The 22,966-nt window shown below is 61.5% G+C and overlaps 1 protein-coding gene across 1 annotated transcript; it reads left to right on the forward strand.

Moving 5' to 3' along the window:
- Positions 1-237: 237 nt before the first annotated feature.
- ONECUT3 (one cut homeobox 3) lies at positions 238-17,880 on the forward strand (the record flags this gene model as incomplete). The annotated part of the gene is made up of 2 exons (XM_084250697.1): positions 238-1,420; positions 17,588-17,880. 2 exons carry the CDS (start codon positions 238-240, stop codon positions 17,878-17,880), a joined length of 1,476 nt encoding a protein of 491 aa, XP_084106823.1.
- Positions 17,881-22,966: the final 5,086 nt, after the last annotated feature.

Genomic DNA, 22,966 nt, shown 5'->3' on the forward strand with positions numbered 1-22,966 from the left:
CGGGGGCGCTGACGTCAGGCCGGGCCCGGGCGCCGGCGGCCGCTCCCCTCGCCACATCCTGGTGGCCGCTCTCGCAGCCGGGCCGGGCCGTGCGCCGCGCAGCCGGGCGTCCTCGCGCGCAGCCACCGGGGAGCCGGCGGGGGCCATGCGGCGGCCTTGAGCGCGCCGGGCCGGCGCGGAGGAGCGCGCGCGGCGGGCGGGCAGTCCGGCCGGGGGGCCCGCGCGAGGCGGTGGAGCATGGAGCTCAGCCTGGAGAGCCTGGGGGGCCTGCACGGCGTGGCCCACGCGCAGGCGGGCGAGTTGCTGAGCCCCGGCCACGCGCGCTCGGCGGCGGCGCAGCACCGTGGCCTGGTGGCGTCCGGGCGCCCGGGGCTGGTGGCCGGCATGGCGAGCCTCCTGGACGGCGGGGGCGGCGGGGGGGCGGGCGCGGGCGCGGGCGGCGCGGGCGGCGCGGGCGGCGGCGCCGACTTCCGCGGGGAGCTGGCGGGGCCGCTGCACCCGGCCATGGGCATGGCCTGCGAGGCGCCCGGCCTGGGCGGCACCTACACGACGCTCACGCCCCTGCAGCACCTGCCGCCGCTGGCGGCCGTGGCCGACAAGTTCCACCAGCACGCGGCCGCCGCGGCCGTAGCCGGGGCGCACGGCGGCCACCCCCACGCGCACCCGCACCCCGCGGCCGCGCCGCCCCCGCCGCCCCCGCCGCAGCGCCTGGCGGCCAGCGTGAGCGGCAGCTTCACCCTCATGCGCGACGAGCGCGCCGCGCTCGCCTCCGTGGGCCACCTCTACGCGCCCTACGGCAAGGAGCTGCCCGCCATGGGGTCGCCGCTGTCGCCGCTGTCGCCGCTGCCCAACGCGCTGCCGCCCGCGCTGCACGGCGCCCCGCAGCCCCCCCCGCCGCCGCCGCCGCTGGCCGCCTACGGCGCGCCCGGGCACCTGGCCGGGGACAAGCTCCTGCCGCCCGCCGCCTTCGAGCCGCACGCCGCGCTGCTGGGGCGCGCCGAGGACGCGCTGGCCCGCGGGCTGCCCGGAGGCGGCGGCGCCGGCGGGGGCGCGAGCGCGGGGGGCGCCCAGGGGCTGCTGGCGCCGCTGGGCGGGCTGGCGGCCGCGGGGGCGCACGGGCCGCACTCGGGCGGCGGCGGCCCCGGAGCCGGCGGCGGCGGCCCGGGGGCCGGCGCGGCGGCCGAGGAGATCAACACCAAGGAGGTGGCGCAGCGCATCACGGCGGAGTTGAAGCGCTACAGCATCCCGCAGGCCATCTTCGCGCAGCGCATCCTGTGCCGCTCGCAGGGCACGCTCTCCGACCTCCTGCGCAACCCCAAGCCGTGGAGCAAGCTCAAGTCCGGCCGCGAGACCTTCCGCAGGATGTGGAAGTGGCTGCAGGAGCCCGAGTTCCAGCGCATGTCCGCGCTGCGCCTCGCAGGTAGGAGCGCGCCGGCACCGCCGGACCCCGGCCGCGCGGCTCCCCGGCAGCAGGTGGGGCGGCGCGGGGCGCTCGGGACCCCTCCCCGCGCCTGGGCCCGCGCCCCGCCGGCCTGCCCGGGACTCCCTTGCTGGCGGAGAGCGCGCGGAGCGCCCTGCGGGAGCCTCCAGCCTGGGAGAGGGGTTGTGCCGCCTTCCCCGCCCAGAGCCAGGCCAGCGCCGCGGGGGAGCGTCTGCGTTCTCCGGGAGACTCTGGGAGGGTCGGGGCCTCTTTCAGGAGCAACTTGCAGATAGCTCGTGGGGGGTGTGTGTGTGTGTCTGTGTGTGTGTTGCGGGGGGAGATGCTGTGTCCCTGGACGCGACTCCCCTCCTCCCGAACACCCGGCCCTCGCTGCGCCCTGGCGCCCGGGCAGAGGCACCGGGAAGGGGCACCGCGCGCTCTGGCCCGAGCAGCCAGGGCAGGACCCGCGCGGTCCCCGGCCCCGGCTCGCCGCTTCTTTGTAGCTCGGCGCTCCGCGATCGATACCCCCTCCCCCGCTCTGGCCGCAGGCAAAGGTCACCCGAGAATCGGCGGGGGAGGGGCGCACGGGAGACCTCGGCCCGCGTGGCCCAGGGGCTGTCACACCCGCCCACTGCGCCCGCCGGCCAGCTCCTGGGTGCGGGCCGCTGCCGCCCTCGCCGCTTTGTGCTTGTCCTGTCTCCCTCGCCTGCTTTCTTTGCTGGGACAAATGTGTGCATTTTCCGCCGGCTTCCCCGTGTGCTCCCGCTCCTGCTCCTCCTGCGTGCTCTCTGCTGCTCCCTCCCGCCCTCCCTTCCTCTCTCCCTCTCTCTCTCTCCCTCTCTCTCTCTCAGCCTGTGTCTCTGTCTCTCTCACACCGGCTCGGCACTCCACCCCTGGGGACCCTGCTCCCTCCCCCTCCCAGCTGGCAGCAGCTGGGTCCACACCTGCCCCAGCCCCGCGGCCTAGGCCCCGTCTCCAGAGTGCGCGTGGGGGTGCAGAAGAGTCCCCACCACTGTGGTTGCAGTGGACCGGGCTTGGGTGGGGGGATCTTTCCCTGGCTGTGCTGGGAAGGGGACCTTGGGCACCCCAGCCTCTGGGACAATAGCTGCCTCAGGCTTCAGATCCATGGCTGGATCATGGGGGGGTGGGGGGCCTAGAGAAGGGTGGGGCTCAAGCTAAGCACCCCTAGGAGTGAGGGGAGGCAGGCAGGGAGACTGGGGGAGAGTGGGCTTCAGTTAGGGGTGAAGAGGTGACTGTTCCTCCCCTTTCCCCCAGGCACGCTGGACACGCCAGGGAGCCTGCACCTGTATGTGGGTGGAAAGTGAGGTGACCAGCCGGGCCTCCTAGGGGCCGGGGGCTCCCATGTGGCGGCTGCCAGAGAGCAGGGGAGGTCATTGTGATGTGCTAGAAATGGTGTCGGGAAGGAACCCGGACAGTTTTGTGTAAGGATAAGACCCGCTGTCCTTTGCAGTCACATTGCAGTGATACATGCGATCACACAGGTGTGCCTGGCGTGCACTCGCCCATGTCAACAAACCCCCCCATTTGCCCCAGGTGACATCAGGTAGGAGGGTGCACACCCCCATGCCTCTGGCCAGAGGTGTGACTCTGACGCCTCAGATGCCAAGTACACGCCTCTGATGGCCTGTGGTCTTCCATGTTGCCATCCCGGCCCCCCTTCTGCCTTCACAAGGTGTATATTTCAGGGGGTGTTGTGTCCGGCAGGGGTGGGCCCAACAATACATGCCACTGTCCACCTTCCCCACGTCATGCGACTATAAGGCCCGCTAGAATGGTCACGGAGGGCCACCCGAAACAGCCCACGACTCCCCAGAAGACAAGGTGCAGGCAAAAAATCCCTGTGGGTGCTCCTGCTGCTGGGCGAGTAGTCTGGGTCTTCCTTCAGATGCCAGCAGAGTTACAGGTGGGGAAACTGAGGCTGCAATGCCGCCCAGCCTGGCCTCCCTGGCATCTGTATTCCGGCAGGCAGGCGGGCTGTCTCCCTCTCCAGGCATCCCTCTCCCCTTTTGAGAAAAGGGGCCCCTGGGGTGCCTGCTGAGTGCAGGACCTTCCTGCACCAAGCCCCCTGCAGGGCACTTTAGCCCAGGGATGAGGCCTCCGGTGTCTGTCCCCAGCTCCTCTGGGCACTTGCCCGAGCCTTGGCCTCACTGATGAGTCCCGTCCATGCCGGGGTGCACACACACTCGCGGCGCCTCCCGCGTGCTGGGGGCCCCCCAGCAGGTACCCCCAGTGTGCTGGGGTCCTGTCCACACCGCTGGACTCCGCATAGGAAGTTAGAGGCGGCCTGGCCCAGAGCCGAGGGGTAATTAGGTGTGGGCTGGCCTGGAGGCCTTTAGTTCCAGTCGCTGAGCAAATGAAAAGCGGTTAAGTGGCGGCAAATCGCTGTGGTTAAGGGAGGCCGCGGGGCTTGTCCCCCTCCCCAGTGTGTCCAGTGCTCTGCTCGGCACAGCTGCCGTCCCGCCACCTCCGGGTACCCCCAGAAAACACCTCCCCCGGCACAATTCAAGCCTGCAGGGATCCCCGACCTGCCCGCTGCGGTCTGCGTCCGGCCCAGCGCCTTTCCAGGGACCCTCGAGCCCCCACACACACCCCACACACCCCACACACTCCTCACCCCCCCCCCCCCCGCCTGGCCACTCTCCCAAGCTGCTGGGGGAGCTTGGGGCACTGTCGGGCACTGGGTGCGGGCCGGGAGAGAGAGGGACACGCAGCAGAGGTGGAGGGAAAGACTGGCCGAGGAAGAGACAAAGAGGCAGAGTGAACAGCAAGGAAAAGTGAGGTGGGAGACGGGGAAACCCAAGTGGTGACAGGAAGAAGAAGGGGCGCGGGAGAAGAAAGGGGGGGGAAAGACGGGACCAAGTGAGACGGGGCTGCAGGAGCCTCCCTGGGCCTCTGGCCTGCCAAGGTCTGTCCCGCCCTCTCGCTCCAGGACGGGGCGGAGCTGGGGGCCGGGCTGGTCTCTGTCTCCCTGGAGCCCTCAAACACCTGACCATGATCTCAGGGTCCCTCACCCTGCCGCCCCGAGCCTGCCTGAGCCGTGTGCCTCAGTTTACCCCTCTGGAAGATGTGCCTGCTCTGGGGGAGCAGATTCTGGGTCTCACATTCTGAGATTCTTGGACTGATTTGTCCCCAGGATGGCCCCCCTGCAGCCCCCCAATCCCACCGCTGTGAAACCAAGGACCTTACCCCGCTCCAGCCAGGATCCTGAGTGGGGCAGCTCCTAGTTGCCTCCTCCGAGGAGCCCTCCCCAGTTCTAGCTCAAACAGTAATTATGGGAGCGGGCTGGGGGCGGGGATGGGAGGTGGACGCCCCGGCCAGCGGGTGGGGGTGGGGGTGGTCGATGAATTCGAATTACCGATTCCAATTCATCACCCGCGCAGGGTCGATGGCTTGGGCCTACTTCAAATATTGTTTAAATTGCAACTCGGGAGGAAAAGTATTTTTTTGTAACTGATCAGAAATATATGTGCAAAATGAAAGATCAGACGCAGGCAGCGGAAAGGAAGGCTCTCGGGGCCTCTCCCCAGGGCCGAGTCAGGGCAGCCCAGAATGGGGGGGGAGGCGGGAGGTCTTGGGGATAGAGACCGGTACAGGGGAAACTGAGGAAGGGAAAGAGCCATTTCTGGAATCACACCGCCGACGAGGGGCGTGCAGTGTTGCTGGCTGTCGGGTGGACTGAGCAAGCAGCATGGGGGCCAGGGGCGGGGTTCGGCGGGGAGGGGCAGGGGTAGAAGGAGAAAGGCAAACCTGCCCTCCACCCCAGATCCTGACTGCCCCCATCTTCGCCCCCCAACTCTGCAACCACTGTCTAAGACAGGGGTTGGAATGGGGGGAGGGGAGAGGGTCTGAGGCTGAAGGGACCCAGCCAACAACATCCAATCCCAGAGGCCCACTTGGAGGAAGAGCTGTGCATCCGCCCACAGGCCCTGGACAGCCGCCGTCCGCCCAGGCCCCTGCCTCTTCTGCAGAAACCTCTTCTCCAAAGGAGAGGAGAGCCACGCCTCTTGCAGGACCCCTTCCCCTGAAGACCCCAGCAGCACACTTGGAGTCCCAGGCCTCACCTGGGTGAGGGTACAAACCTCAGTTTCCTTATCTGAGAAATGGGCAGATTCAATCCCCCCTGTAGATATTTGTTGAGACTATTCTCTTTTTAAAGATTTATTTATTCATGCATACAAGAACTGGGGCACAGGCCAGAGGTGTGGAGGGTGAGAGGATTCACCAGAGACAGAGTGGGGAGCAGAACAGGCAGAATGACTGACATACACTGCTGAGGGGAGCAGCGGAGAGACAGGAGAGGTCTGCCGCGCCATGTGGGCAGCTCCCTCGAGGTGGGGCGGGGGATCAAACTTGTGCTGCAGAGGCTGTGGACAGCCTCATAGTGTGGTGCTTAACCCCTTGCGCCCCCAGGGAGGCCCTGTTGAGACTGTTCTTATTCTACTGCCCCCACAGAGGCCTCAGGGCAGTTACAGATCCTGCGCCCTAGGGGGTTGCTTGATTACCATCGCACACTCATTTCTGCTCATCTGTGGGGGCTCCTGGTCACCCCGAGGCAACTATGGTCCCTGTGGGAGCTGCACACTGAGCAGGGAGTGCCAAAGGGACCCCGGGTCTGGTGGAAACACAAGGCCCCCACAAGGATGCAAAGAGTAGGGGGAGACAGTGTCTGGGGCCGTGTATAATGCCAGAGTGACTCTGGGTTCCCCAAACTAGCCTCCTAGACTACAAGCCCAGCTGCAGGCAACCCCAAGACCCCACCTGGGTTCAGTGATTCTGGTCGCCCCAGAAGGGGATGGAGAAGACGAGCTGGGATGCCTAAAGCCCCCCTCCTTGGTTCACCCCTCAGGAATAAGAGGTAGAATCACCCAAAGGAGCTTTTCAACTGGTGCCGTCATGGTTCCCACTTTGCTGACCTGAAGCCAAGCCCGTCCCCGGGGGAAGGAGAGCAGGTGCCGGGAGGAGGGAGAGCAGACTCAGTTTCTCCCCCAAGTGAATGGGGTACGGGTTGCAGTTCCCCTGCCCTCCACTGAGGCTCAGGCGCCCACCTCAAAGATGGGGGACATTCCAGGCAGGTGGCCCAGCAGGGACAAAGACTCAGGGGCAGAAAGGTGGCTCCAAGGTCACAGACCTTCTAGACTCCAAGCAGCTTGAATGATGCTTGGGCAGATGAACAAGGGGTGCATCTTGTTGGGGCTCCTCTAAAAGGTAACAGGATCATGAATCCCCCCAGGGACACCCAGAGACCTCCAGGGAGGATGTGTGGGGGTCAAGTCCAAGCGTCCTCCTGCCAAATAGGAGCCACCAGGACCCCCCACTTCCTGGAGAACCACCCCCTCCTGGTGTTAGCCCCCCAGGGTGAGCCATAGAAGTGCAGCCCTCCCCAAGCCCCAGGCTCCAGAACCTCTTCCTGCCTGAGGACAAGGATGGGCACCCACACTTCTCTGATTGAGCACAGTCTGGGGGTGTTGCCTGCAGGGCAAGGGGCTGGAGCTGGCATTTGACCCGGTATTCTGAAGTCCCACTAGCCAAAGGAGACCCTGCCAGGCTCCTCCCTGACGCAGCCCCCCTTCCTGTGCTCCTTCCCCAGCGCCCACCTCCAGCTCCAGCCGCCACCCCCACCCTGCACTCCTTGGGGCCACCCCTTGGCTTACCCCCTGCCAGGAGGCTTCCCAGGACCCTTAAGACCCGGGCGCTCCAGGCGCCTGAGCGGTCCTGCTGCAGCTGGTGGGCGCGAGGACAAAGTCTTGGTGCCGGAGCCGCCGTTGGCGGCGCCCAGAAGTGAGGCGGCCCCTGGGCCTGGTCTTTGTGTGTAGCCCGCGAGCCCGGCGCACCCAGGGAGCCCACGCGGGTCTGAATCCAGTTTTTAATTAAATATGGATCGTGATCAATGAGGAAGGCAGCGCTGGCAGGAGAGGGGGGACTGGGCGCCCAGCCAGGGAGCCCCACGTGACCTTGGGCTGTCCCAGGACGCCTGTGGACTCAGTTTCCCCTTTGCTAACAGGTGGAGGTGGGAGATGTGGCGGGGCTAGGAAAGGGGACCCGACACGGCTGGAGGCCTGCCCTGTGGGCAGATGTGGGGGTGGGGGCCCCTCAGACCCTCCGCCTCTCAGGCAGAGACAGACCCGCAGATGGACACAAGGGCGAGCGGCTGCGGTCGGGCTGCGGGGTGACCCGGGCTGCGGGGTGACCCGGGCTGCGGGGTGGCTCAGGCTGGGGGGTGACCCGGGCTGCGGGGTGGCTCAGGCTGGGGGGTGACCCGGGCTGCGGGGTGACCCGGGCTGCGGGACCGCCGGCTGCAGCAGGAAAGGCGCAGGCAGGGGACAGGCAGCGGCGCCTGCAGCTCGGGTCCCCCGCGCGTCCTGGGCATGGTGGGGCGTGTTCCGTGCCGCACGGGGTGCGGGGGCGGGGGGTCGGGGGAGAAAAGCTTCTCTCTCCCCGACAGAGAGGAGCTTGGGAGCCACTCGTGAGCCCCCCGCGGCCCCGCCGTCGGGCCCTGGCTGCCCCGCGCGCGGCGGGAGCTGGGAGAGGGTCGCGCAGCCCACGGTGATTGGGGTGGGGGTCGGAATGGGGGTTTGCGGGCGCACACCCGGAGTCCACGCGTATCCGAGTGTCCCTGCGCATCCGCGCCCCGGAGGGCACTGGCTGTGCCTCGGTTTCCTCCACGGGCCCAGCGAGCGCCTCCGGCGGGGCCGGGAACGCTGCGGAGCCCGCCCTGGCCCGGCCGGGGGTCTGTCGGCGCCGCCGGAGCGCGGGTTCCGCCAGCAGGAGCACGTCCTGCGCCCCCCGCCCCCGCCGCCTGGCCGGACGCGCACGTGGCCCGGCCGGAGGAGACCAGGACCCCAGCGCTGGTCGTCCGCAGGGGCTTGACGGCAGGGCGCACCCCCACTGGGCACTCGCGTCCCACCCCAGGGAACTCTGCTCTTCCACGCGGAGCCTCCCAGGGCGGCGGCATCTTTGCGGGGCGCGGGGCTAGGAGCCTGGGGTGGCAGAGCTGGGTGCGTGGCGCTTCTGCTCCCCAGGGCTGGTGGTGTGTGTTGGGGGCGGGGAAGGGGGCGCCCCAGATGAGATGGGCGGGTCCAAGGCTCAGGTCCAGCGACCGAGTTGTCCTGACCCGCGGCTAACCTTGTGCACCTGCTTCCCCCAAGTGGGGTCCAGGACCCCAACTTCGCTGGAGCACGAGCAGATAAAAAGAGGCCGCATGAAATAGGATCAAGGACAAAACTGGTCTCTCCCCCCACCTCTCTCTGTCCCCTTTTTAAACGCTGCATTGTTTTTTTTTTAAGTTGACGCATTTGCCAGTTTCCAAATTTTAAAGGAATAAGACAGCGTCCTCCATGTCCCTCCTTCTGCAAACCAGGGTCTAGTTTCCCTTCAGAAAGATCTGGCAGCTGCAAGTGCACATTCTTTTCCTTAAAAAAGAGAAACACACGGCCAAGAGCCTCTGATGCTTTTGCGCTTCCTGCCCGCCCCGCCCCCCCCCCTCCAAGCTGGAACATCCCATACAAGAAAAGCATTTCCCTGGCTTCCTTTTTGACAGCTGCCTAGTGTTCTGGCTGGTCATTTCCTTCTCTCTTCAACTACTTCCCTGCCCAGAGGCCATTTAGGTTGTTTGGGAATGTGGGGGTCCACCCCGGGCAGCAGTCAGTAGGGCCAGGAGAGGGGTGACCACTTTGCAGTGGGTTTACCTGCGGGTGAACTTCCTGGATGTTAAATGCTGGGCCCCCCCACCCTTCTAGGTTGGGCTCCCTGCTCTTATCACTGAATCCTTTCATGTCATCTTTTTCAAATCCATTTTCAACAACCCGCCACCCTGACTTCTTACCATTTTTTTTAAAATAAAAGCTGCGTAAGTGTGTGTGTGTGTGTGAGAGAGAGAGAGAGAGAGAGAGAGAGAGAGAGAGAGAGAGAGAGAGAGAGAGAAGGGGGGGCGGCCTGTGTGTGCTGTTTCACTTGGCCCCTGTGTGAGTGCCCGAGTGGGGAATCGGGCGCTGTTCCCCACCCCAGGGCCTTGAAACCTCCAGATGGAGCCCCCAGGGAGGGGCAACCCGAGTCCCCGTGGAAACGCTCATTTCCCTGATAAGTCTTTGAAAGGCTCAGGACTAATTTGAAAATGCGGCCATTAAAATCCCATCAGGGTGGTGAGGGGGGGAGGGGAGGGGCGGGGCCTCTCAGCCCGGCTGGGCGCAGGCCGAGGTAGCCGGCAGGCCCGGAGGGGGGTGGGCCGGTGGGCGGGCGGGAGAGGCGGTGACCGAGTAGGGCCAGGTGACGTGCCGAGTCCTCCAGAGGCCCCAGCTGTCCAAGCCCGCTGGAGAGGACTCGGTGGCCCTCCCACCCTTGGGAGCCCTCTAGCCGACTCCTCAGCCTGCAGGGTGTAGACAGAGGTAGAGGTGCGGGCTCCGGCCCCTCGGAGTGACTGGCCTGACACGGGGCAAGTCACTCGCTGCCTCTGCCCTGGCGAGCTGGAGGGGTGTGTGCTCCAGCAGCTCAGCCTAGTGGGGACAAGTCACCAGGGTGGGGACATGGATGTTCCCCACATCTGGGGCCTGGCAGCTGGTGACCAGGGCGGGAAGTGTCTCCAAGGAAACCAGTCATCATCCCAGCCGGAGACCAGGTTCCTATTGAATTGTGGGCTCTGTGAAGCCGGAGCTGAGAGCAGGGGCAGCCAGAGGGGTGGGCAGAGGCGGGCAGTTCCAGCTCTGCCTCTCACCTCTACCCTGGACCCCATGTGGGTGCAGGGGTCAGACGAGCGTGACTTCTCCATTGCCATATTGTAGGCACAGCACAGTGTGACAAAAAGCGACTGAACATTCGCTCACTCGGGTCCCCCCCGCCCCCCGGCTGAATTCTGGGGCCGTCATCCAGCTGTTGTCCTCCCTGTCAAACCAACTTGGCTGGTGGGGGGAGGGTGGTCCCCCCCTTGGGCCCCTCTGATTCATGCCTCTTCTCATTGGCTCAGCTTTGAGCTTAACTATCCCCCCAACCCACCCCGCTGCCACCCCACTGTCCTCCAGGCCCGGATCCTGCCTCCAAGTCCAGCCTGAGCTGGCATCTCCGCCCCCCCCCCACCCACCTGCCACCTGCAGCCCCCCATGTGGCCTTGTTTTGGAACGAGGACTTTGCTTCTCGTCAACCTGCATGATCCCAGTCCTAGGACACACACCGCGGCCATGACATCCCCACACACGCCAGGGTCCCAGCGGCCGTGCCACGTGCCTGGCACGCAGTCGCCGCACCCCCAGGTCTGTGTAGCTGCTCTGTGAGGTCCGCACCACCGCGGGCGCCTGACGGCAGTTCTCAGGCGTGTCCCACCGCCGAGCCACGGATGGCTGTTGCAGCCACACGTCTGCCATTGTGTGTCACAACTCCGTCTCGCTCAGCCACGCCACGCGGTCACAGTAGGTGCTTGGTAAGTGTAGGAATGAGGGACTGGTGTGTCGCACACCACACCCCCGCCCGGCCACTTTGGCCTTCCCTCAGGGCCCGCATCACAGAGCCCTCGACCAGGGAGTGGGGGGCAGCCAGCACCCCAATCACCAATGATCGTGACCCCCTTATTGGACCCCCAGAGCCATCATGGTGGCTCCGCCAACCAGGAGTGTAGATGGTCACGGCTCACACCTGTCACGCTCAGCTGTGCGGTCACCCCGGTGCCACTCATGCTCCCCAGCGCAGCTACGTGTCCAGCCCGGGCCCCGGATCTCCTGCTCCTGTCTCATCACCCGCTACGCCGCGTGGGTTCGGCCAGGCACGAGTGAGCCTGAGGGCCCGGGCCTGGGTCTCCACACCACCCACTCCTCTGCCACACCTAAGCCTCCCCTGGCCCCCCAGTGCCTGCACCTGCTGTCGCCCGGCCTGCGCTGGACGAGCCTCACAGCCACAGGTTGTCCCAGTGGCTCCCTCGGTCTGTGCACGCGTGGGGCCTACCCCGCTGTAGCCAGTAGCCAGGGGAAGGGCCCCACACACCTTGCTCAAGCATCAGGCTCCACCCAGCCAGGCCAGTGTGGCAGCCCACCTGGGCACCCTGATGCAGGGGGGACAGACGGGTCCCCACACGCTCAGCCCACTCAGTCCACGCAGGGATGTTCAGGCACAGACACAGCAGGAGGCCCTGGGCACCCACAGCCACTGACAGCCTTGGGACTCAGAAGACAGATGCCAACACCCAAGGGCACCCAAGCTGCACCTTCATCGTGGAGGCCTCTGGGGGAGGGGTTAGAAGCGGGAGGTGGGCAAGGAGGGCACATGGAGGGGGCGGGAAGGGAGAAAAGGGGCAGGTAGACAGGGTGGGGGAAGGAGGGGGGGGCTGAGCGAGGGGTTGGGCAGGAGACGGTTGTGTGCAAGACCTGAGGGCGAGCGGTGCCCGGCTCCCAGCCAGGCAGATCTGGGTCTCCCCGCCCCCTGGGGGAGGGTGACTGACTCGGGCCCCACCTACCCTCAGCAGGCCTGGGCTGCTCTGGTGTGGGGGAACAGGGCGCTGCCCCTGGAAGGCTCCCCCCCCCCCACCCGCCCAGGCTAGGACACTGCTCTGGGTTGGGCCCCACGCAGCAGCGGGTCGAGGGCACGAGGGCTGCTGTCACCCCCCGGCCAGCACCAGCGCGGGCTGCTCCCACGGGACCAGGGTTGGGTGGCCCCAGAGGACAGCGCTGGGGCTCTGGTGCGGGGGAGGGCTTTCTGGGTGGGGGCCACTGCTGTGGAGCCTTGAAGGGTTTTTCTGGTGGGGGCAGCCTAACTCCCTACAACTGACCTCGCCCCCCCCCCACCCCCAGATTCCGGGAGAAACCCCAGGCTTTAGTCTTGCCCTAAAGAGGAGAAACTCCATGACCGGAGAGCAGGGGAGGCCCCACATGGGGTCTCAGCCTCATTGCTGCCCCGCCACGGCACTCGGGGCGTCCCCCTCCCACAGCGCGCAGGGCAGCGACGGGCCGGGCCAGTTTCTGGCTGAGGACGGCTCGCCTGCCCTGGGGGGGCACCTAGGCCTGAGCGCCGCCTGGGCCTCCAGCACGGGCCAGGGCCGGGGCTGACCCCGCAGCTTTCTAGACAGAGAAAGCAGGAGGAGAGCAGGGCTGTGGGGCAAGTCCCGGGGGGCCGAAGGGGAAGATGACTGGGCACCTCTGGAGCAGAAGGGAGCCCGCGGGCACAGAGGTGGTGGCAGACGCGCGGGGCCCACGGGAGGGTGCTGGGGCAGAGACGGTGGGGGAACAGCAGTGCAGGTGGAAGGAGGCGGTGAGGAGGCGATGGGGAGAAGGGGTACCTGTGGGGGGTGATGTGGGTCGAGGAGGTCCGGGTGGAAGAGGCGACGACGGGGCAGGTGGGGGGGGTGGAAGGGGAAGAACCAGGTGGGAAGGAAGCACAGTGGACTCGGGGGCGGGCCCTGGGCATCTTGGGGGTAGGTGCATTAAGGAGATAATACCTGGTGGGGGCACCCAAATATTTCATTTGAAAATTAAATTAAAAAATAAAGATGAGCTGAAGGTAAAGTGGGTGACGCAGACAGATGGGAGCGCAGGGAGGCGGGCGGGCCGCAGGCCGCGGCGCTGCAGGCGGTGGCTGTAGAGGGCGCGGGTGGTGGGCGGGCATGAGGGCCCAGAGGCAAGGCAGGGGGGCCCGGCGGGGTTCCCTGCATGACTGGCATGGAAGATGCGGCCCAGCAGAGGCGGGCGCTGTGAGGCTGGAGGTCATGCGGCTCCTCTGCCAGCCCCTGCCTCCCAGGCTCAGCGTTCACATCTATTAAAGGGGCTGACAGTCACCCCCACCCCGGCCGGGGCTCCGGGCCCAGGCACTGCAGTGGCCTCTACGCTGCCTCTCAGGGGAGGGGTGATCCCGGGTGTCTCGGGGGGCTCCTGAGGGGACCCGGGCGGTGATGGACACAGGATGGGGGAGTGTTTGGGCTGCCTCCCCCCAGCTCGCTGGGCAGGGGCTCCAGGCCCACGCCAGGGGGGAGTGGGGGAGGGAAGTGATGACAAAAGCTGCTCATGGTAAACAGCTCTGACTGCAGCCCTGATCGATCTGGGCTGTGAGGAACTGTAATTAGATTGAACGCCAGAAAGGGGGGAAGCAAGCAGGGCCTCTTTTTGCTGTGATCGACAAAATTCACAAACTTTTTTCCTGCCTGTCCTTCGTCTGGCTCCTCCCCAGCCTCTATGGGGGTGGGGGGCATGGGGCACTTGATGGGAGCGGGGGGGGGGGTGGGGGGGGGATACTAGGAAGAGACAGCCCAAGGGTTATCTACCCTGGCTCCTACCCTGCCCTGCCCGGACTTGCTGTGCAACCTTGGGCAAGTGGTTTACCTTCTCTGAATAAATAAGGAGGAAAATCCCCACCCTGTGGAAAGAGAACATACACTTAAGACTCTTGAGATATAAAACTCCTGCAAGCTCTGAGAAGCATTTGTATCTCTGTCTCTACTGCTAACCTATGAATTCGTGAGTAGACTGCTGAGCAAAGGAATGAATGAATGAATGAGTGCATGAGTGCAGGAATGAATTGGAGAGAACAAGACATAGTTGAGAAGGGCCTTCTTTGCAATTTAAAGGTCTGGGGCTGAGGTTTTTACTCTTTCCTTGTATTTGATGTCTGGGACCCAGATTTCTCTTTGAAAGAATGAGGGACCTGGTCTCCTTCCAAGACCCTCAAAGACCCATCAAATTCCAAGGAGATGGGAGGTCAAGGTAGTTCCTTGTATGTCCTTGTAATGTTTCTTTTTTTTTTCCCAAAGATTCATTTATTTATGCATACAAGAGCTGGGGTACAGGCCAGAGGAGCGGGGTGTGAGAGGGTTCACCAGAGACAGAGTGGGGAGCAGAACAGGCAGATTGACTGAAATACACTGCTGAGGGGAGCAGCAGGTGAGACAGGAGAGAAATCTGCCGCACCATGTGGGTAGCCCCCTCACTGGCTGGGGATCGAACTCATGCTGCAGAAGCTGCGGATTGCTCCATAGTGCGGTGCTTAACCCCTTGTGCCACCAGGGAGGCCCCCTTGTAATGTTTCTTTAAACAGATAAAATATGAACATATATTAAGTGTGTTTTGTGCACAAACAACGTGGTACCCCTTCATCACTATGTTTGGCTTTGTCTTTCAGGATCCATTCCTGCACCCTGAGAAACTGAGTTTCTCAACCTAGTTACAAACACAATCTTTGCCTAAATTAATACTCAGTATTAATGTTGTTAGATTTCAATGAATATGCTCCACAGCTGAGCCATACATAGGATTGGCATTTCCTTTCTTGACAACTGGTTTTCCAGGAGTTAATCGTTGCCAAACACAAGTTCTTTTCACAGTCCTTAACAATATGCAAAACCAAATCAATAGGATTTTCCACACACATCAGATCCTCCCTCTCTACTCCCCTTGCAAGCTTGCTCTGAGCCAGACAGGGCTGCCCTCTAGGCCCTTGACGCCTTTGTCCCACTGTCTCCAGCCTCCCCCTTTCATCATCATTTGGGGGACTCCTTTGCCCTTTCTCCGTGGTTGAATCACATCTGAATCCCACACCTTCCTTTTTTCATTTACCGTGTCATGTTGATGGAACACATCCTCTGGTCGCTTTCTGGGAAAGGATGCCCAGAAGTCAACTTTTGGGGACCTTGAATATCTGCCTACACCTTTATTCCACCTTTGTGTTGATCGCTGGCTGGTCATCTAAATGCAGCTTAATCTTATTTTCCCTCAGAATTTTGAAGGTATTGCTTCACTCTTCTAGATTTTGGGAAGCTTTAAAGCCACCCTGATTCTAGTCCTTTACATGACATCTGGCTTTCCTCTCAGCACTATTGCGATCTTTTTATTCTGGGAATCTACATCTTCACAAGGATGAGCCTTAGGGAATTTTTTTTTCATTCACTGAGTTGAACAACTCATGGGCTTTTTAAAATTGGACTTTGATGTCCTCCAACCATGCTTTTTTTTTTATTTATACAAGAACTGGGGTACAGGCCAGATGTGCGGGAGGGTGAGAGAATTCACCAGAGACAGAGTGGGGAACAGAACAGGCAGACTGATGGAAATACACTGCTGAGGGGAGCAGCGGGCGAGTCAGGAGGGGTCTGCTACACCATGCGGGTATCTCCCTGGCTGGCTGGGGATCGAACCTGTGCTGCAGAGGCTGCGGACAGCTTCACAGCGCTGCGCTCAACCCGCTGCGCCACCGGGGAGGCCCCCAACCATATTTTTTTGTCATTATCTACTTGGTAATCTCTAACTCTAGTTTTGGATTGCCTCTTAATCAGATGACAAACCTGTTCAATTCATCTTCTAACTTTATTTTTATTTTTCTCTCATCTTTCCACTTCTGTATCTACTTTGTTCTATTTCCTGGGATATTTGCTTAATGTTATGTCCTAATCCTTATACCGATTATTTGTATATTCAAATTCTAAGAGCATTTTCTTAGTCTTTAATTGTTCTTATTCAACAACAGTAACCTCCAGCCACCACTCTTATTTAATCATAAAACCAACCACAGTCAAGGGAGCCTGCTATCCCAGGTCACAGAGACTGGGAGGAAAGTGTGCATCATTGGTTCACATAGAAGAATATGTTGTCCCCAAGAAATGAGCTACACAGCACAGAGAACATTCATTTGGGGGGACGAGTGTGGACATTAATCTGGCATGCTATCTGGCTCGTACTGTTCCAATACTAAAAAGCCAGCTTGATGCATGGCCCCAGTAGACCACCAGGGCTGGCAGCAGGGATCTGCGAGTACAGCCTACCCCGCTGACCACTTCTAAGAGTGACAGAGCAGCTGGGGCAGTGGTTTTACAGGAGGCACAAAGAGGCAGGTTCCCCACCACCTACTGTTCTGTAGCATACGGAGGCTCTGATATAGCCTCTCCCACCCCTGGGAGGAAGACCCCAACCCTAGCCAGTGTAACTCATCTCTTCCACCTACCATCCCAGTGAGGACACAGGGTCCACTTTTAGGGTGGGGCAGGGAGGAGCCAGATTGCAGGCTGCAGGCTCGCTCCACCACCGTGAGTGGCTGCCATGTTTTCCCTTTGCAAACATTGTGGCCACGGGCAGTTACAGCAAGCCTGCGGGCTGGTAAGGCAGGGGTGCCTAGAGGCCAGGAGGCCGGGTGGGAGGGTTTGGGAGGCAGGGAGGCAACCCAGCCTCCCAGCCCCCCATGAATCATATGCTTTCTCTGGGCTCTCGTGGTCTTACCTCTTCTGTAGTCACTTGTCTTCTTGTAACCATTACTTGTCCTCTTGTATCCACGCTGCCATAACAGTCTCTGAGTGACTCCGCCCTTGGAGCCCTGACCTCTAGGCTCAGGTGTGCACACTTGCACATGCGCACACACCCACGCTCAGGTGTCCATAGTCAGGAACGCGCCTTTCGTGTTCCAAGATCAAGGTGCGGGTGATAGCCACAGAGGCCCATGGGGCAAAAGCCTAAGCAACTTAATTGACCCTACAGGCAGCCTCCAACAACCTTCTCTTCCCTCCCGCTGTGTGCCAGGTGACCCTGGCACCCTCCTAGGAAAGGGAGGGGTGACCCCACATCTACAGCTCCTCCTCAGATCCTCCAGCTCCAGGGTGAAGGCAGGCCAGGTCTGAGTCTCAGCCTGCGGGTGGGGGTGGGAGCTCAGGCACCAGAATCAGGGGGGACTCACCAGGTGTGTGGCCAGGCCTCAGAGGACAGCTCTGAGGCTGCTACTGACCTTGAGAACCTAGTTATGGCATCATTCCAGGGGGAGGTTATTGGGGTTTGTGATGAGCCCCAACGACCTATTCTTCCCCTAGTAACTCGCATATGCAGTTCCCGTGACACTCCCCTCACAAGCCGGGGGTGTGGGTGGCTGAGGAGGCCACTAGCGTCAGCGTCCTGGGCGGGAGCCCCGGAGAGGGGGTGAGAGGGTTGGGAACTGGAGGGTGGGGAAGGGTTAGCCTGGAGAAGACGCAGGGGGCGGTGGCGCGGCGCCTGCGGGGATGTGCTCTGACTTGTGCCTCTCTTTGTTTCGCCCCCCCAACCCCCCCCCTCCCTTTCTGTGCCTGCCCGCCCCTGCCCGCCTGCCCTCCGTCTCCTTCCATTTCTGTCTCTACCACCTTCTTGCTGCCTCCTGGTCTCTCCTCCCCCCCCCCCCTTTGCTCCCCGGTGCCCGCCCCGGCCGCCCGCGGTGGCGCTGTCGCCCCCCCAGCCTGCAAGCGCAAGGAGCAGGAGCAGCAGAAGGAGCGCGCGCTGCAGCCCAAGAAGCAGCGCCTGGTGTTCACCGACCTGCAGCGGCGCACGCTGATCGCCATCTTCAAGGAGAACAAGCGGCCTTCGAAGGAAATGCAGGTCACCATCTCGCAGCAGCTCGGCCTGGAGCTCAACACCGTCAGCAATTTCTTCATGAACGCTCGGCGCCGCTGCATGAACCGCTGGGCCGAGGAGCCTGGAGCGGCCCCCGGGGGCCCCGCGGGCACCGCCTCGACCTTCTCCAAGGCCTGAGGCGCCCGGGCCGCGCGCCCTCCGTGCCTCGATGGCCCGGGCGCCGCCCTCCCACGTCTCCCCCCAACTCCCCTGCCCTGCTGGCCCGAGACCCGCCCCAGGGGCGCCTGGAGGGGTGCAGGCCGGGCCCCCCACACCCAGGGAGGGGACGCAGCACACCCCCCCATCCCAAGTGCACAAAAAGGGCCCCTTCTCCCCACCCCAATCCCCGCCAGGCCCGAGGAGGTCCTCCCCGCCCAGAGGGCAGCGGGGCGAGCGGGGGACTCACCTCCCTCCCAGGGCAGGACGTCCAGGGGGCCTCGAGAAAAACAGGGCTCACCGTGTTGTCCCTTAAAGCGGGTCTAGAAGCACATACTAGCTATATAAACCGGGTATTTAAAAAAAGGAATTTTAAGAAGAACTCCTCCTTCGCCAGCCCCGCCCGCCCCGCCCCCGCGGGGGGCGGCAGGACGACCCCCCCAGCCGCCGACCCCGCGTGGAGTTGGATCCCTGCTCCTACCCGGCCACCCCATCCGACCCCCATCCGCTGGCAGAACGGCCCCCACAGCCAAGAACCCAGCTGCTCCCCCGGCGGCCAGGAGTCCTTGTGCCAAGAATTGCCTGCCTTAAAGTCTGGGGAGGGTCCAGCAGCGGCGACCATCCGGCACCCTCGGGCGCACACCCTTCCCCACCCCTGGCCGGGGCTGGAGGGCACGGCAAGCTCAACATGCGGGTACATTCCAGTCGCCTCCCCTCCCTCGGGACCCCGCTGTCCGTTCACTTTACTTTTAGGCACCTTGATGAATAATGAATGACACACAGGGACAGACAGACCCCAGGAGACAGAAGACAAAGCCAGATTCCGCAGAGAAACGAACCCAGCGCCGCGCCCATCGGAGGCCCTGCTTGCTGGGGTCTTGGGGTCGCTTGCTGTCTGCTTGGAACCTTCTGGAACTCACCGCCCCGCCTCCTAGCCCTCAGGGGGCACCGGATTGTAAGGGCAACCAGGGTGACTGCGAGGGCGAGGTCTCTCTCCAAGGAGAGAAAAGAGATGCCGAAGAAGGTGGAATCTGCTTGCTCCGGTTTTTTTTGCCAAAAAAATTTAGGAGGGAAGGGTCAGAAATGAAGACGAGCAGCCCCTCCCCCCACCCTCCTGCTCGTCTCCTCTGGTCCCCCCAAGACTGGCCGGCAGCTGGATCCCAAGAGTCCGTCGGGGGTTCAAGATCTGAAGGCTGGAAGGAACCTCCACCCCCCAAACCCTGCCCCAACCGCCACCTCCCAGCGAGGAGGCCAGGCCACGCCCACCCCTTGAGAATGCAAAAGACATTTCTAGAGAAATGCCCCCCCAGGTAAAGGCTACCTCACTCAAACGTTCATGTCTGTGATTGAAAAAAATCACACCTGATACCAAAGATTTCCCCCAAGGACTTGTGCTGGATGCTTCAGTTCCCTCACCTGGGGACCAGGTGTGTGTGAGGCCCCACGCCGGGCCCTGCCCTCCAGGTGCCGCCCCGCCCCCACCGAGAGAGCGAGAGAATGAGAGAGACAGGGAGAGAAAGGATAGTGATGTCGATGAGTGCCTTTTTCTTGAACCAAAGATGTGTGTGAAATGTTCTCTTGTCCTTATCGACTCGCTATTCTCTTGGCTTTTTAAGCAACCAGATCTGAGTGATGCTTCTGGAACCTTTGGGTGTTGGGGCAGAATCAATCCCGAGTCCCCTTCCTCTCAGCCTCCACCCCTTGCCCCCCCAAACACAGGCGCGTTCCTGAGCACACGCACTGCTGTCCTGTCTGTGATCACGGGATTGGGATCGAGCTGGACCCAGGCCCCTTCCTTCCCCTGCTCATGAACACCTGGGCCCCCGCGGGCCAGAGCCCCTGCTTGCAGGTATTGATGTGGGCTTGTTCTAACTGTAGAACATTCTAGCAAGGCGAACTGAGGTCCTTTAGGGTCAAGCCCCATTGACCCGACTCACAGAAACATCCCAGATTCCCCAGTCCCCTTCGAACACACTCGTGTGCTCATGTGAGCACACCCACCAGCCCCCACCCCGCCAAGCCCCCTCCACCAACCCGTACCCCAGCCTTCCCCGTCTCCCCTCTGCCCCACTCTGTCCCTCCCAAACACCCAGTTGGTCATCATGTACCAAAGATCTTTCTCCACGTAGGGAATGACACCTCCAGCACAATTCCTTCAAGCCTTTGACAATTTTCTCTGAAATACCTCAGAATATTTAATGTATAGTTTATGTGATTAAAAAAAATCCTTAGCTAGTTTTTGGAATACGTGACTTGAAGCTTTATACCGTTAAATTATAATTTTGCAGACGATGGTATGTCATTTCTTTGACGAGTTCCATGGGAGACATATTGAATGTCAGGGCAGTGGAAGCTGGGTGACAGCGGCAAAAGGCAGAGAGCGTGCGGGAGAGACTGAGAGCGTGAGCCGTGAGCGGGAGGAAGGACCAGGCGTTTACAGATTTCTTATTTAAACGAGTCCTTTAGGAAAGAGAGGGAGAGAGAGAGAGAGAAAGAGGGAGCGAGAGGAATAACTTTCTGTTCTTTGGTGTGTTCTGTTTCTCGTTTTTTTGGAGTCATGTCTTACAAGAGTATTTATTATTCTGTGTGTTCTGTGTTCAAATGTAATTTAAGAAAAAAAAGGAAGAAAAATGAAAAAAAGACACAATGGAATTTGATTTGATGCATGACTAATGTACTCTTTCTTGATGATTCTGTGCTGTGGCGGGTGGGGGCGGGGGGTGGGCAGTGCCCGGAACCGTGTTGCATGGTGTATTTCATGCCCGGCTGGCGCGGTCCAGCACTTTTTTTCGCTGCTGTTTCTTTCCCCTTTCTAAGGAACTGTGTCCTGCGGGCTCCATGAGGCAGAGGCTGGGGTGGAGAGGAAGGGATGAGGCAGGCAGGGGGCGCTCCACCTCCCTGTAACCGCAGGCCTCCTGCCAGCCCCAGCCAGGCAGGGGCCCCAGCTCCTGTTCTTGGTTTTGGGGAGCAAATGGGTATCACTGCCATCTCAGACCCCTGCCTCCCACCTGGCTGGTTTCACATTAGCATGAATTCCAAAGTGTCTTGTTCAGAGGAGAGAGACAATCAGCTGATTTGAGTCTTGTTGCCCATGGGTAAGGGGCTGGGGTGCACCCCAACTTCCCCAGATCCAAAGGGCTCTCGTGAGACCGCCCCCCCTCCCTGGGCAGGCACCGCCCAGGCTCCACCCAGACACACTCAGTCTCCTGGGCCCTGAGGGGGCATGAGTTTACCCGTCAGGCCTGGGAGGTGGGGGGATGCACACACTCCCACCCAAGTTGGGGTCCTAGACAACAGAAGGGGCCCCACATCATTCTAGGGATGCCGGGACAGTCTCGATGCCTATGACACAACTTCTACCACAAGGCCCTTCACGTTCCTACCGGGGGAAAGCCCACTTTCCAGGACAAACTCTAGGAAGGACGGACTGGGGTAGCCAAAGGGAGTCCCTCACCCCCTGAAGGACAGAAGGCCTCAGTTCGGAGGGCTGGACCTGGTGGGGGGTGGGGGGGATGGCAAGGTATGCTCCAGGGACCCTCCCAGGAAGCCCAGGCTCCAGCTGGAACTTGGGCCGGTGAAGCTCCTCTGCCCAAGCAGTTTGACCCAAACCAGCCCAGCAAATACCTGAACTCCTCGTGGTCCCAGCAGAACCCCCCAAGGGCTGGTCTTTGGAAGGATTGTCTCAGCCAGGGGAGAGGGAGGCTCAGGAGGCCCTGTGGCCCTGGGTGATTTAATCAAGACTGGACACTAGGGCCGCTTTCCGGGGAGACACTATTTGGATCAAAGTGCCCTCCCCCATGTTAGAGGGAACACAAGCCCTCTCGGTTCACCTTCAGGTGACAGGCCTAAACGTTTTTTGCTTTTTTAATCGTCATTATTGTTAACCATTGCAGTGCTGGATGTTTTGTTTTGTTCCAATAAATTATTTTCTAGTCACTCACCGAGCATGTGTGTTGACCAACTGGGGAGCAGGGTGCAGGACAGGAAGGAGTGGGGTTCATCCACCATGAAGATGGAGCAGGAGGAAGCGGGTGATGGAAGCAGAAGCCCACCTTCTCCCAGCTTACCCCTCTCCTCTCCAAAACCTGCCTCTTTCTTGGCTTGGTCCTCTCTGAGCCCCCAACCCCACAGAACTCAGGCACCAACCTGGTCTCGATATGAGGATTTTGTTAGGGCCTGCTTCTGAGGCATCCCTGCCTACTGCTTTCTGGAGCCTGAAGTGTGAGGTGGTTGAATTTGGGGAAAGAAACCAGGGCATGCTGGTTGGGGGTGAGTCTAGGTGGGTACCAGAATTGGGCCTTATAAGCTGCTGTGGGAGGTGTCAGCAGGCGGCAAGCTGGGAGCCAGGGCTGCTGGGCATAATCTTCTCAGACTCTTGTCCCTTCAAGAGCCAGAAAGCTTTATCTATATCACTTACCCCACCAAGAAGAAAAAGCTTTCCCTGCAAATCCCCCACTGGGTCACTAGAGGTCAGTGTTTTTGATTTTTTTAAACTGGGAGAGGCAATTTCATGTAGTCTCACCAAAAAAAAAAAAAAAAAAAAAGGAAGAATGAGCCCTGGGGTCAGATGGAACCCCAATTTATTAGAAAAAGGGGTGCAGAGCCTGTGTCTCCCGGAAAAGACCTGGTGCCTGCTGGTTGACCTCTCTGAGCCTGGGGAGTCACCACCTTCTGGAGACGGGCAGCGCTTCTCTCTCTCTGGGCACACGTGTCTGGAGGCCAGCTGCCTCTGCCATCTGGGTTCCACCTCATGGCCTACTCCCTTGCAGATGATCCTCCCACCTCGCAGTTCCCACCAGAGATGGTTGCATCTCATGGGGAAGCACCACCACCCCTGTTTGGGGGGCTCCTTTTGCCAGATACATAGTCATGAAATCATCCAAAGGGACTCTCTTCTTAGGGGTGCTGGTGGACTCTGAGAGCTGTGCCTGACTCTCACAAGGTGGCAGCTGACTTTCTCTGCGCCAGGGGGGCTTCTCCAGGGAGGTCCGCTGGTCTCTTCTTGGTTGATGGTGACTCTTAGAAATCAGTGCGCGTGCCATAGTGGGGACTCCTGCGTCATCGTTGT

Source organism: Talpa europaea (assembly GCF_964194135.1).
Source record: "Talpa europaea genome assembly, chromosome: 12".
In the NCBI taxonomy this organism is placed as follows: Eukaryota; Metazoa; Chordata; class Mammalia; order Eulipotyphla; family Talpidae; genus Talpa; species Talpa europaea.